The 15,888-nt window shown below is 36.9% G+C and overlaps 1 protein-coding gene across 1 annotated transcript in view; it reads right to left on the bottom strand.

Moving 5' to 3' along the window:
* The window catches only part of RIMS1 (regulating synaptic membrane exocytosis 1), a 446,205-nt gene that overhangs the window by 366,118 nt on the left and 64,199 nt on the right, over positions 1-15,888 (bottom strand). The window contains 1 exon segment of the mRNA XM_040983625.1: positions 2,803-2,898. Within this exon segment, the coding sequence (XP_040839559.1) occupies positions 2,803-2,898 (96 nt within the window).

Below are 15,888 nucleotides of genomic sequence, written 5' to 3'. Positions count from 1 at the left end.
ATATTAAAATGTGTATGTGACCAAACCAAGGGATGCTTTCTTTCATTTCTTACGTTATTGATTGGTTTTTGTTGTATTTAACATTGTTGTTTAATCCTTTTGAGTCCTTCTACCTTAGTTTTTGGTTCTCCTGCTTCCTTAACCATTGTTTCTCAGCTCTGTTTATCCATTTCTGAAGCACTTACTTTTCCTAGAGTTCTCTCTTTTTTTTTTATGTGTCCTCTGGTGAAGATATCTCTTCCCCCACTTAACTGATGGCTTCAGTCCACAGACTTACCTCTTTGCCAAATCTAGATTCCTGTATAATATACAGAGATTATAAAAACTCTATCAGAATTTGAACTTATCACCGTTCAGTTATGCCTAAATTTGATTCACTTCTTTAACTGAGCCATCCATGTGGTAGTTTCCCCAAGTTTCGTTATAAAATGTACCTGACAACGAAGTATTGTCCCCTTTACATTCTACTCATTCTATGTAAGGTTTCATATTCTCTATTACTCCCTGGGAACAACATTTACATTTTCTCCCTGTGCTATTTTAGTATTTCATGAGATTTACCTCTCCTTAGATTGGCACCTATCACATTTATATTCATTTCTACACTGCCAATGCAAACAATGTACATTTTATGTGTAAACATATGCTCTTGTTTGCATATGATACAAGTCTAACAGTAACAATCTCTTAACTAAAACCAGCTAGTGAAATCCTGACTAGCAAGTGTAATATATATATATGTATATATACATTTAATTTTGACTTTGCTGTCATCAATAGAAATATGTTATGTCATAAAATGATAGCTTGAGATATACTCCTGCATTTTCCATCCTCTCCTACCCAACTGAAAGTTAATACCAAAATCTGGTGTCCAGTAATTACTGAATTTCATACTCATGAATAACAAAATTATAAGTTTCAAAACACTAACTTATAATTTCATGCCTACCTATAATTCTCCTCTCCCTATTTTTTTTTTGCTCTTGCCAAATTAACCTAAAAAGATATTTATATGAATGTGGAGAGATTAACTGAGAAATACCACCTCCGAGGAAAATAAATGAAATAAATAAATGAAAGCAAGCAATGTCTTTGTCAGTTCTTGTCAGAGAAGATGGCAGTGAGACCTCTATATTGAAGAATGCCTAATTTTTAAAACGGATATTGAAATAAATAGAACCAACTGGAATGTAACTTCCAGCATTGTTCTTTTGTAATGTGGAAAAATATAGACTATAACATGAGTATCATTTCTTCATAGAACATTCCCAGAAATTACTTGAATCCCATAGAGTTTTCTAATTCCTAGAACATGAAATAGAAAGTCAGAACTGCAATTTTTTAATGGATTGTCAAGAAAAATCCCCTCAAAGAAAAACAAGTTTCAGTAAGAACTTTCACCAGGGGAAGAAACAAGATCAGTGAAAGTATTTCTTGCAAGTTTTTACTTCTTTTGGTGTAATCACAAATCACTTTTACATAGTTAAATCAAAACTATTTTTCATATCTTGGGGAAAATACTGATTAAATGTAAGATTATATTCACATAAAATTGAGATAAAATCTATAACACATCTGTTGAGTTTCCTGAAATGCATTTGGCAAAGTTTCATATCCTTAAACATGAATAATTTTGAATTATGTGCTACTCTGTAATATATAAAGCATATGTATTTCAATGTCAGCTAAAGGAGAAAGCATGGAGTAAAGATGAATTTAAATAAGCAAACTTTGAGTCTCAAATGCAGATTTCTGTGAGGTAAAATATAAAGAGCTTTCAAATTCTACAGCACAGTATGGATCATCCAATCCATTGAATAAAATTATTTTCTGGTAGCAAAAATTAAACTCAATTTTATTAAATTTCAATTTTTATCAGTGCTAATAAAACTTCGCCATCGCAAGAATAATTACAAAACCTAATTTTCTTTCCATAGCCTTTGACTAGTTTATCAATCTTTTTTCAGAGAATTCTGATAGCTGAAGAAATCTCTAAAAGTCACTAGAAAGCTAGATTGCTTCAAAAAACTTTTGCTATAGACCTTGGAGGGAGGTATTTCCCTAGTAATAAGTACTTTGCTGTAATCGTTATGCTAAAGATATTGCCTTTGCTGAGCCATTTAAAGGAAATATTTAATTTTTTTTCACCACCAGCATAATTCTATTCAGGGAATTCACGATATCATACAACTCTGCAGAATTTTAAAACTCTTCATAGTTTATCTCATCAAAGTCCAAACTGGAAGTTGAGTATCTACGTATTTCTTTTCCACTCCTTACTCTTCTCTCAGTTGGTCATTTAGTAAACCTAAGAACACATCAATAGAAGGAAAACTACATGGAGAATCCACTTAATTGGAGAGTTCATTCTCTTTAAATAACATGGTAGGGAGGCTGGATAACAGAGTATCCATGCATTTCCCTTATTTACGCTTACTGGTCCAGTAAGGCAACCTTTTGTGTTCCACTTCTCTTCCACTTCATCGGAGTCTTATGACTGGGCCTAAATATAGTCCACAATAAGAAACTAAAACAAAACACATGTATTGCCACACTACAGCCCTAAGAAATGTGCCCATTTGCTTTAGGTTGATCCATTCAATAGGGCGTTAGAATAAACACTTAGCAAAGATATTTAAACCAGAGCTCATATTTCCAGATAATTTTACCTAATTCAGTAGTAGCCTTTTTATTGTACATATACCACAGTAGCCAGAGTATCTACTCTCACATGCAATGTGAATAATAAACCTGTAAATAGTGGTCTGTATAAGAAATGATATTTGCAGTCAATAAAACCAATGCCATACTCACGGTGAAGGTTGGTGGGGCTGGTTTTCAGCATTTCTTGGTGTTTTGCAGACAGCAGGCTTCGCCATGTCCCTGACAACACACCTGGGGCGCATGATAGACAGCACAATGCACTATTAATTATAAAAAGGGCAGAACACATCTGGAAATTAAACATGGTACTGAATATACAATCTAAGGAAAAATCTTTGCAAGCCCCTTCAATAGTAACCTTGGGGCCCTGGCAAAGCCCTGGAATTGGAGATCTTTGAACCAGGCTTCCTAAATCTCAACTGCACCCAAATAGAATCTCTGCTAACCTCTGTATTTGATTTCACTTTTAGCATCAATAAAGTGATTGTCAGCAGCTTTCCCCATAGCAGAAAAGCTACTGAAAGCTTTGGCCTCACCATATGAAGACATTTGAAGCTTAAAAATAGGAACAGCTGTTGCGCTGATATGTTAAAAATTGAACAGGATTTTATGTAGCTTCAGCTATCTTACTGAAAGATATGGACACTAGTTTCGCACCATAAATTACCACACAAGTCTTTCTGCTTATGCAAAAAGAGATCTGAGATGCCTGAAGACACACCCTATGTTCAAAATGTCCTTTGTATTCTGAGAGAAAGAAGAGATGGAAGAAAATTTTATATGCAATGTGTGTGTGTGTGTGTGTGTGTGTGTGTGTGTGTGTGTGTGTGGCAGGACGAGAAGATTCCTCAAAAATTAATAAGAAAACAATAAAAAGTCTTTTATCTTAAGTGTTCTATCACAGGAAAAAATTTGCATAGGGTGGTCAATATAACATAGCTCCAAACAAAGGGCAGCCAGAGACCATCTTTATATTCTCATGTGAACAGAGTTGAATGAACACTGGAGAATATCAATAGTAGAAAAAAATTAAAACTTCAATATGAGGTTGTATTTAAGATAATTCAGATATTCCTTCTCCTCAAATGCTTTAAACCAAACACAGTTTTAACTATGGAGGCCTTGATTATAACATGGAGACATCAGTTCTTAGATTTTGATAAATGAAAATACCCCCACAGGACCTAGAATCCTCAAGTCTGAATCTGGGTTTCAACAACTTCCCTGGATGCTTCTTGGAAATTTGATTACACTGCTCATAGTTAAGTCCAATCATGTTATTCCAGAAGTGAACCACTGGTGAGGGAGTGCCTGATAAACTGTTTTCCTAGAGCTAAAAGGTGCATGGCAATATTCTCCACTTCTGAAAGAAATGATACAGGGAAACGTGGACACAATGCACAGGAATGTGCACACACACACGCTGCTCACTCCAAACAAGATCAGGGAAGACTTAAAAATCAATACATAACATGACAAGTAAAGAACACAGCATCATTTCAAAACCTCACTACACTTTTTTCCTCTTGGGCTCACAGTAAAGTAATGGGGCATTTATCACTGGCTGATGCTCAATTCTCAATGGTTGAGTCAACGGACTGGAGTCAAAAGCATCCACAATAATGACAAAACCTCCTGTTTCCATTCTTGCTTATATGGGAAGTCAACCATGTCAAGAGAACATTCAGGAACACAACAATGAGAAAACAGAAAAATGTTGAGCTCTCAAATACTGATCCAATTTATACAAGGTACAATGCCCAGGAAGTTAAGTTTCAAAGCAGTGGAAATCCTCAGCAATTTTCACTCAATTAAAAATAACATATGCAGCATGTTTAATCTGTATGCAATAGTTTGTGAAACCATCTGAAATATCACCAAGTTGGTAAAAATCTAATTATATCTGTGAGGAATCTTGGTTCCTCTTTTTTCCCTTTGAGTCTCAGGTATTTATACAAAGACTTTGAGGAAAAGAAATCTTCAACTTTAGAGTCTGTCCTAAATGTGTTTTAAAGTGACTATTTTCTGGCAAACATAGAGCTTAGTCAACCCTAATGGTCAGTTTCTAAGGAAAACACTTTCATTAACTGTCTTTGGAAGCAAATTTCCATCTAACGTCAAGGACATGGTGATCATGGTTGAGATTATAATCATCGATACACTGCTGCTGCTTCTCATTTGAATTTCTGAACTCTCTACCACTTCTCAGTCTTTTGGCTAAGATCAAATGTGAATTTCTGAACTCTAAACTTTTGCTGAATAATGAAAATAATGAAAATAAAACATCAATTTTTACAAGCAATATTTGTTATTTATATCTTTCTGTTATAGAATTAATTTCTATAAGTAAAACAGGTCGGCAACACATTTTCCATGCTACCAAACATTCTAACCATAGGATGTATGTTGAGAATTAGAGCGATCTAGCCAACTACTAAATATGAGTTTTGGTTGGAGAACACTATTTCAGAATGCTTACTATTCCACAATTTTGGGAGAACTCAAAGCTCTGGTAATATTTATTCGTACAGTTTTGAAATCAGTTTCTTTTTAGGTATAATTTCCTCTGGATATCAAAAAGCAAAAATATCTGTACTCAAAAGACTTCCATTTGTGTATCACCATTTTTAAAATTATAATTGAATTATGTCACAGCTTAGAGGGATAATGCCCTAATAGTCTCGATGATTCTAATGTACTGTTTATCCTAGAATTTCCATTATCTCCCATGTATTAGACATGCTGTAATGATATAGATCCTGGTACTTTATTTCAGTATGCTGCAGTTCTTAAGTGTCTGTTCCTCTACATGAGTCACTCCTTCCATCAGTCAGATATAAACAGTCCACAAACAAGGCTAAAATGCTGACTTCTCAGAATCAGACAAGATTCTGGACTAGGTCAGGGGCTTAATTCCCTTATTTTTTGCAACATCATTAATTACTCAAGAATTTATCACACAGAGAGTTTCAGCCTTCTTACCACACATGACCAATTCCTCACCACTGGAGCATTACTGAAGATTTATGCAAATAAGCCATTCTGCAACCACCTCAAGGGATTGTGCCTCCTGACTCCACCCTTAGCACTGCTGGGTTTTATGAATGACTGCAATCAATGCAATGAATGGCTGCCAACTGCCTACTCAGCCACTTCTACTCTTCTATGCATGTACACACGGGAGAAATTCACATTGCCACAGCCTGCAGATGAGGCTATGGTAAGGCTTTCATCTCTCCAAACAGGAACTAAATGTGCTTCCAGATACTTAGAGCATGTGAATTAAAAACTCCAACTGCTTTCAAGAAACACAATTTACATAATTACTTTCTCTCTCTGACTTTCCATTTTGGTGCCTGCAGTCACTACCCTCTGTGCCTCTTCCCAAAATAAACACCATGACTATTTTATAAAATTTCATCTGAATTTGAACTTCAGATTATCTTAACATTCATCAGTTATGTCAGGAAACTAGTTACTGTGCACTAAGCTGCCAAATAATAGATGATGTCATCTTAATTTTGTTCTCAATTTTTGAACTTTACTATCATCAGTGGAGTCAACAATTCTATCCAAATAGCGCTAGGGAACTAGGTGTACATATGCTAACTTCCAAACTATTATTATAATGGTCTGCTTTGTATTCTAGTAGATTGTAAGGGTACTTAAAATAATATAAAATGGAGAAAATAAAAATATTTAATTACACAATTTTCTGAATGTGTGATCAACGATTAATAATACATAGAACAGGAAAGCAATGAGAAATTACTTTGCAGGCTCTTCACTAGCCATATCACCCTTAAACTTTCCATTGAGCGCTTCGGGCCATTCTTCTAAATGGCTAATGCCTCAAAGATACACAAACTCTTACCAAAATCTGCCTCGTTGGTCTCTAATTCCAACATCAGATATTCAACTATATTGTCCGTATTTTCACTTGTATATCTACCAGACCTCTTGAAATCACTTCCTAGCAGTCATTCCTGCTCTCTTGTCCCAAAACTTGATCCTCCAAAAGCCATTTCCATTTTAACTGTCTATAACAGATTTCTCCAGCCATTTGGACCCAATTTTTAAATCTGGCCCATCTTTTTACCTCACAGTGTGTTTCCAATTTACGAATGTTTAAAATGTATACAGACCCTGACAATTTCTTAATCCCTGTCCTGTCCCACATCAATATTATCTGTTACTTGCGCTCCGACTAGAGACTTTTAGCTAGTTACCCAGCATGTACCCTTGTCCTTGTCTTAGAGGTTATTCTAAACACAACAGCCAGAGTGGTTCTTTTTCTTGAAAGAGAAGTTATATCCTGATACCTCCGCTAAAGATCCTATCACAGCTCCACAGTTTACTCACAATGAAGGCCTGGAATTCTCAGGTGATCATCTCACCATCCTCCACACAACCACTTCTTGCCTTAAGAGTATTGCATTAAACATTCCTTGTGTCCGGAATGTTGTTCCCCAATATTAACATGACTAACACTCATATATCTCTCAAATCTTTGCTGAAAGGTCAGATTTTGATGGTTTCTACACACATCAGCCTGCTTACGGCTGCTATAATCTGCCTTTACTCAGCGCATACATGTCTTTCCAAGCGCCCTTTCATTTGTTCTACCACGGACTTAAAGGTACTATCTCTTATTGTTGAAATATGAGTTATTCAGGATCAGAGGGCCTTGTTGTTGGGTTGTTTTGGGGGGTGGGGCTCATTGACACATGTCAATCAGATTACAAAGTGTCTGACATATTAGAGCAACTCACCACCCCTTTGTTAAATGAGTAATAGGAAAATACACATCAAGCTTGACAAATTAACAGGTAAAAAAGAATTCAGAGTAAATTCTAAGTAGTTTGCCATCAAATAAAACTGTAAGATCACTGCACATGAACTTATTTCTTAATAATAAGAAGAAAGTCCCCTTCTGAGATTTTTAAAATAAGGTAGGAAGGGCCCGGCGCGGTGGCGCAAGTGGTTAAAGGTCCTCGCCTTGCACGCCCGGGATCCCATTTGGGCGCCGGTTCTAATCCCTGCAGCCCCGCTTCCCTTCCAGCTCCCTGCCTGTAGCCTGGGAAAGCAGTCGAGGACGGCACAAAGCTTTGGGACCCTGCACCCGCGTGGGAGACCCCGGAAGAGGCTCCTGGCTTCAGATCGGCATAGTATCGGCCATTGCGCTCACTTGGGGAGTGAATCATCGGACGGAAGATCTTCCTCTCTGTCTCTCCTCTCTGTATATCCACCTTTTCAATGAAAAAATAATAATAAAAAAAAACAAGGTAGGAAAATAGAAAAACTTAAATATCCACAATGTACCAAAACATTCACAGCATATCTGTAATCTGTGCACTATTCTGTAAGAGAATATGATTATTCCACTGAGAGATGAAGAAACTGTGAATCTTACAGTTTAAATTATTTTTACAAAGGTAAATGGCAAGCATTGATATCTTAAAAAGCCAAGACATAAATTTAAATCAGTTAATATCTATGCCCCCATTCCATGCAGCCCTCAAATTTAACATTTAAGATGGTACTAGATATGGGAAAACACTGATTATAAACTTACAAAGTGTAATATCACCAGGCATATTTAAATATTTACTTAATACTTAATAATTATTTAATATTTAATACCACTGGTTAATTATATATGTACATAAAATATTTCATGTTTTTTAAGATTTATTTATTCTTATTGCAAAGTCAGATATAAAGATAGGAGGAGAGACAGAGAAGATCTTCCGTCAGATGATTTACTCCCGAAGTGACTGAAACAACCAAAGCTGAGCTGATCCGAAGTCAGGAGCCTGAGCCTTTTCCGGGTCTCCCACACAAGTACAGGTTTCCAAGGCCTTGAGCCATTCTTGACTGCTTTCCCAAACCACAAGTAGGGAGCTGGATAAAAACCAGGGCCACTGGAATTAGAACTGGTGCCCATATGGGATCCTGGCATGTTCAAGGCGAGGACTTTAGCTGCTAGGCCACTGTGCCGGGCCCTATTTCCATATATTTTTAAAAATTATACTAACATCATAAGTCAATATTTTTCAAATGTATCATTAGAACAATGATAAAATTTCCCTAAAAGAGAAATGTAGAATTAATCTAGACATGTAATCTGGGATACAGAGAAAGGACTTCTATAGGAAAAACAACTGGAAAAGATAAAAGTAGCATCATTTGCAAGACAATTAGAGTTCAAGTAATAAAAATCTCTTCAAATACATTTTTGAAGAATATCTTCAAAATTGATCTAATTTCCATTCACACAATGTAGAGGAAGGAAAGCTGAAAATACTGTTTAATTCAGTTTTTATACAAAATGCGTATTCATGTCAATTTAACAGATAACAAGTGAATATAATTACTGTCACCCATAAGATGAAGATGGACAAATTCTATAGTAGAAAAGCCAATGTTGGCGTTTCTGGGAAACAGATGAACTAATCACAGCCTAACAGGACTAGATATTCCTCCAACGTGTAGTCAGGGAACCGTCAAAAGTCACATCTCCGTAATTCCTAATTTGAAAAGTGACTTTGAAAGCAGGTAGATTCTTTATTATGAAGAAAGAGAACCAGTTAACCTATCTTTACAGTGAATGAGGGTTGCTGACTTGCTCCTGGAAGAGGTCAGAAATTACTCCCAAAGCTAGACAAAGGGGCAACAATTCTACCATAATGAGGTAACAGGATTCAAGATTCATAAGAGTTTAGAGGGGATTTCAAAGAGTGAACACACAATTTTTCAAGGACTAACAAGACAACAATTTAATTCCAAGATCTTCTGGATATTTCAAGCTCACCTTGTTCATCGTTCTTTAGTCTGGTTAATTATACTAGGTTTAGTTCTACAAGATCCTAATGTTGTTTCCAAACTTTCAAAAATACATATTAATCCCTTTATATTCCAGTCACTATTATCTGTCAATACAATTGGTTTCTTTTATTTTCCCAAATTTCTGAAATATTATACCTGACTATGGATTTAAGTGTATCTGCTGTTTTTTTTGTTACATGCTGCCTTGTCCAGTTTTTCTACGAATAACCTACGTGCATTTTCCAAAAGTCACTTGCTGCTTGCGAGAGTTCCAGAATTTACTGCCACTAAATCTCTAGGGAAAACACACATTATTCCACAAAGAACAACAATAACAAAACTTAATAAGACATAAGGTGTTTCCATAAAAGAAAGTAACAACTAATGTAGCATGGCTAGAAGGGGAGCTTCAAAGACATTGAGATATATAGTGTTGCTTTAGACTCTCCAAGAGATGGAACTCAAGTAGCATATCAGTGGATCAACGTAAAAGTGGAGATACAGAATGGAACCAACTGGTACCAATGCAAGCCAAAGCTGCATTGAGAAAAGAAGAGATGAAGAAGGGAAGAGAGTTTTCAATTACCAAATGGTACATTTCTGAACACAGGAATTAACCTTGGGAAAGGAAAGAGCTAAAGGCAAAGAAAAGTAGAGGAGCCAGGAGAGGAGGGCAGGTGGAGAGCAGAAATAGTGCCTGGAAGGGGAGGGAAAGAAAAGTGGAGAGTCTAAGTAGGAGACAAATTGGCTAAGGAGATGAGCAGGGCCCAGATGAAATAATTGAGTGGAGGATCTCAAAATATCCCTTTTCCTTTTACTCCCAAACCATCCTTTCAGTGTCCCCACAATGATTCTAGCTGGACAATGTGTGAAGTTATTTGCTTTTTGGAAAGGTTTTGAGGATGACAAAAATCTTCATGACTTCCCAACAGTTCTGACAATTCCTAGAAGCATAAAGCAACTCAACTCAACTCTGTACTAGCAGGGTAGGGGGCAGAATGTTGGAGGAAATTCTCTCATCTCAACTATCATCCACTGAGAGCTATGCTTTCCCCCGTGAGTGGGGTCATCGTATCTTAAAAGCTGAGATGCTAGAGGTGTCCTCTCCTGCTTATTAGGTTTAGCTTCTCCCTTCTTCACAACCTTCCTTTTTTTTTAAAGATTTAATTATTTTTATTGCAAAGTCAGATATACAGAGAGGAGGAGAGACAGAGAGGAAGATCTTGCGTCCGATGGTTTACTCCCCAAGTGACCACAACAACCAGAGCTGCGTCAATCCAAAGCCAGGAGCCAGGAACTTCTTTCACATCTCCCACACGGGTGTAGGATCCCAAGGCTTTGGTCCGTCCTCAACTGCTTTCCTAGACCACAAACAGGGAGCTGAATGGGAAACAGGGTTGCCAGGATTAGAACCGGCACCCATATGGGATCCTGGCGCATGCAAGGTGAGGATTTTAGCCACTAGGTTACCACACCAGGCCCCATCTAACCTTTCTGTACTAAGAATCCTAGAGAGGTCTGGTTGGAGCACACTCCACCAGGCTTCTAACTTCAGCTAACTCTTTGTCTTGTTCTCACATTAATTCTTGCCTGTTTGAATTATCTAGGCAAATGGAAGTCTGCTCAGGTAGTGTAGTCTTTTAAATTTAGACTGATTTTTTTTTAAAGACAGAAAGTAAAACTCATTTGGGAGTGTTAATCCACAGTAATTAGGGAGAACATCAGAAAAACTGAAAGGACATCCCATTTTCTCCAGCAAGGGAAAAATCACGGTCTGGATCAGCAGATTCTGCCTGGTTCCTCTGGCACCCAGGGCAGATGGTGCTTCCCTGAAACACAGTACATGGATGGCAGTTACAAACTCAAGTTCTTCCCTCTTTCATCATGGAAAGTACATCGGTCTCAAAGTGAAAGGGGCAGACTGAAATTACTGTTTCAGCTAAAAGATTTTATTTTAAAAATGAAACTATTATTTAGCATTCCCAGTTCCGGCACCCTTCACAGCTAATTGGTGTGTTTTTCAGTACCACTAAGAACCACTGTCCTATTTTGAGAAACAATCATTGACTTGAACAAGGGAGAAATTAGAGACTGTTTAGTTGGCAATCACATTACTTTAAATAAGAACATTAACAGTCTCAGTGAAAGGTGAAAATGATGGAATAATTCAAAAAAGGAATTTAGCAAAACAAGAATTCTAAGAAGTATAAACGTATTTAGATATGAAAAGCGAACAGGAAAATAAGAGTAAATGATACCAATTTAAATTCATAAGTACCTCTAGTGGGCCTGGAATTGTGCTATGAATCCCATGTGTGTCTTTCTTATGTCATCTGGTCATAGGGCATAAATTTTATTTTGTGCTTTGTGAATTAGAAAACTAGTAATGTTCCCAAGTTATAAATCTAATTGTAAAACACTATTTCTTCTTAGGAGCACAATGTGTCATTTCAAAGTAACATGATGGTATCAAAATATGATATCTATTTTGGGGAAAGAAATTATTTCAGTGTCATTCAAACTTCAGCAAGAGACAAACAGTTGAAACTGAATAGACTGCCTCTTAGAAGATAGGTACTCAGATCTGTCTGGAGACAGGAAACAGTGTGGAAAGACTGATCTGTACTGAACATGTACAAACATTTTTCCTATCATTGTTCCTCAAAAATACAGTACAATCACTCCTTACATAGCGACTGCATTGTATTAGGTCTTAGATGTAATAAGGAGATAACTCAGTATGCATACAGGAGGATCGCACAGGTTGCATGTAAGTAGTTGGTACCATTTCATTTTATACCGGGAACTTTAGCATTTGTGGATTTCTGAGATCCTGAAATGAATTCCCCTCGGTTACAGAGACAAGGACCATAATTCAGCTGGCAAGCACTAGCCTTTTTTTGCTACATATCCTCTATCCCATTGCTATTTTGTATGAGAATCAGGCATAGTGACCAGGTAAGAACTGTTAATAGCCTGAAAGTTCAAGGTAAAAAGTGAAATTTGGTTGTAGAAAGGAAAGTGGGTGTTATCTGTAAAAAAAAATGATTAATAATAATAATAACCACCAACACCATTTTACAGCTAATAGTTTTCTTCTTTTTCTTTGAGTCACAAAACCACAGCTCTTTGAATAATGATTTTAGGTTGATTTTATGTATCTCAATATGCCTTCTCTCCACAAAGCATTCATTCTCTCCCCTCATCAGGGAGCCAGATAGCTAAACAAATATCTACTGAACAGTCCATAATGGTTCCTTGGTGGGATATAAGTGGATTTTAAATAGATAAAATAAAATGGGAAAATAAAACTTGGAAAAGTATTACTGGAATATTTCAGGCATTACATTCAATTAATTGTAACTTTTTTTTTTCAACCAATTCACCAGCCTAGGAAATTAAAAAAAAAAAAAATAGGGACAATCATATCTGAAAATGTGATGTATTGGGACTTTGTAATCCTCCTCAAACACTTATAAATTCTACACCATCATCAATTAAATCCCCCGAACACTGATGCTCAGAACCTTCATGCCACTCTCATCCTTTTCAATCGCCAAAGCTAACTATTCATTTCAGAAAGCTCTTGAGATTGCCATTTTTCTTAACTGACCATTCTTCTGAAATGAAATGCACAAGTGTATTCTCCCTGTTCTCTCATTTCACCCGTACAAGCGCCTCATGAACCTCACCATACATAACTACTGAGTTCCAAGGCCCCCATTTGTACTAACCCATCAAATTGCTTTCCAATCCTGAGACAACCCATTTCTCAATTCAGACAACTTTATTTCTAATTTGTAGGGCAAAATTTTGTGGTTTAATTTATTCTCTATCTCATTTTTCTTACATCAAATTTCCTGCACCCTTTTTGTTTTCCTTTAATGTTTAGTCTTTTCAAAACTCAACTCAAATGTCCGAACTCCAGGAAAACTTCGAGGCTAGGGGTTCTCATTAACCCTAACCAACTTCTAGAAACACAAGTTCTTACATGGGCAAAACTTTAATAGCAGCAGTCCACATAATGGGAAGACATTCAAGAAATGTCAACTTTGCAAATAAGATACAATACGGTAATACGTCCCAAAACCTCACTGGGAAGCCCAGTTATAATAACTTTATAAATCACTACATAGTCAATAGGGAACATTCATGAACAAAACTGAAATACCTACAGTGTACCACGTACCATGTTGAGTGATACATTTACATCTGAAAGCAAGTACGTCTGCTCATTATTGATCATGGCAACAATAGCAACTTTCATTTATGGAGCATTTATGTAATGATACAGACCCCGAATGCCTTTATGTGCATTAATTAACTGTCTTCACAATAATTATATGTGGTGCACAGGTTAAAAAGAAAATAGATGCATGACAACATTTAAAAAGCACTTTTCTGTACACTTCGTAGCAGCACTAGTTCTACAAGTAGAATTCTGCTTGATTTCTATACCATTTTATTCTTCTAAAGGTATTTAATCTTTAATTAAAACTAATTACTTTAAAGACAAATAAAATAAGATCAAATATGTAACAGAATTAATAATATAATGAATGTTATTTATTTTCTCCTATGCTAAATTACACGCTAATAGTTAAAAGTACAGTTAAAACATACAGTTAATAATATAATGAATGTTATTTCTTTTCCCCATGCTAAATTAAATGCTAATAGTTGAATGTACAGTTAAAACATAGCTAATATACAGTGCATTTGGTTTGTATAACAAAATACTAACCTCTTATTCTTCAAAAACATTTTATTTAGAAATTATAGGGGGACAGATGGAGGGAAAGGAAAAGAGGCAGAAGAGAAGGGAGGAAAGAAGGGAGAGAAGGAGGAGAGGGAGAGAGAGAGAGAAAGGGAGATACACAACCCAGATGTCCACAATATCCAGGACTGGGCTAGGCTAAAGCCAGGAGCTGAGACAGTTTCTGCTTTCCCATGTGAGTGGCAGGAATGCAATTATTAGAGCTATCACCACTGACCTCGAGTGTACAGCAGCAAAAAGCTGGGGTCAATACTTGAGCCAAGTATTGGACCCCAGCTTTTTCGAATGAAAAACAGTGTCTTAACTAGCATCTTAACTACTAAGTTAATTGCCTCCCTCTAATCTGCAATACTTTAAAATTTTTTTGTGTGTGTTTATTCTGATTTGAAAGGCAGATATAACAGAGAGGACGAGAGACAGAGCGGAATATCTTCTGTTCGCTGACTCACTCCCCAAGTGGCCACAATGGCCACAGCTGTACCTATTCAAATCCAGGAGCCAGGAGCCACTTTCAGGTCTCCCACGTGGGTTCAGGATACCAAGGTTTTGGTCCGTCCTCAACTGTTTTCCTAGGCAACAAGCAGGGAGCTGGATGAGAAGCAGGGCTTATCAGGACAGGAATCGGTATCCGTGTGGGATCCTGACGTGTGCAGGTCGAGGACTTTAGCCACGAGGCTTCTGTGAAAGCCCATGCTATACTTTTAATGCGTATGTATATACCATCACTGTGTGTTCTCCAAGGTTATAAATTGCTCTTAGTTATGTGTAAAAATGTTCACTTCCCCCTGAAAGCATGACTCCCAGAGTTTCCATCCTGGAAACTTGACATTAACCTCTTATTTCCAACCTCAAGTTTACAGGAAAAAATATTAGAGATCTTCAAACAATGACTAAATTTCCACCCCTTCTATCAAAGCTATTAATTTCTATAGCATCTGTGTTTCTGCTGTACACAGATAATCCACTTGCTTTGAGAGAGCTGATTCCACTGTTAAAAATTTCTGATTAGCACACCCATTTCCAAACATTTATTGCTATCTGCATTTGCATAACCCTCATTCTTCCAAATTCTATCCTCAAGAAGTTGTAGAGAACAGTTTGTTAACTTTCCAAAGACAATCTCTGCATCTAGTTGAATTCAGCATTCCTCCATCCTTTTTAGCCTCTGTTCACTCTCTTTTTCTCTGGTCTCATCTTTTCCTCACCAGACAGGTATTCCTGAGACCCAACTGCTCTAGGAACATTTTTTTCACACATGATTCTTATAAAGGTTGACATCCTTTGTTGTACAATAGTTTAGCCCTAGGTCCACAAGCACAAAAAGAAACTCAGATTTAAAACCCAGCAAATGGGCTGCACCAAAAGGACAATTACAAAATAGGAGAAACCTTTCACAGTACCTCTAAACTTGATCAGATAACAGAATCACCTACAGAGATTCAAAGGCAAGACTTCCTTGTGTTCCAGCCCAGACCTACTGGGCTAACGCTTTGACTGAGGACTTACCAAATTCTCAGCTTCTCTGGTGAATCTAAGGTATTCAGGCAAGGGTTAGGGATTGCTGAGGCAGACTGGGGCAGTTATTCACTCCACCAGAGTGTAAAAGTCCATTCCTC

Source organism: Ochotona curzoniae, unplaced genomic scaffold (genome assembly GCF_017591425.1).
Source record: "Ochotona curzoniae isolate NIBS_2020 unplaced genomic scaffold, NIBS_Ocur_1.0 contig_3819, whole genome shotgun sequence".
Taxonomy (NCBI): Eukaryota; Metazoa; Chordata; class Mammalia; order Lagomorpha; family Ochotonidae; genus Ochotona; species Ochotona curzoniae.
The sequence above is the reverse complement of the archived record's forward strand: the minus strand, read 5'-3'. Positions and strand labels throughout refer to the sequence as shown.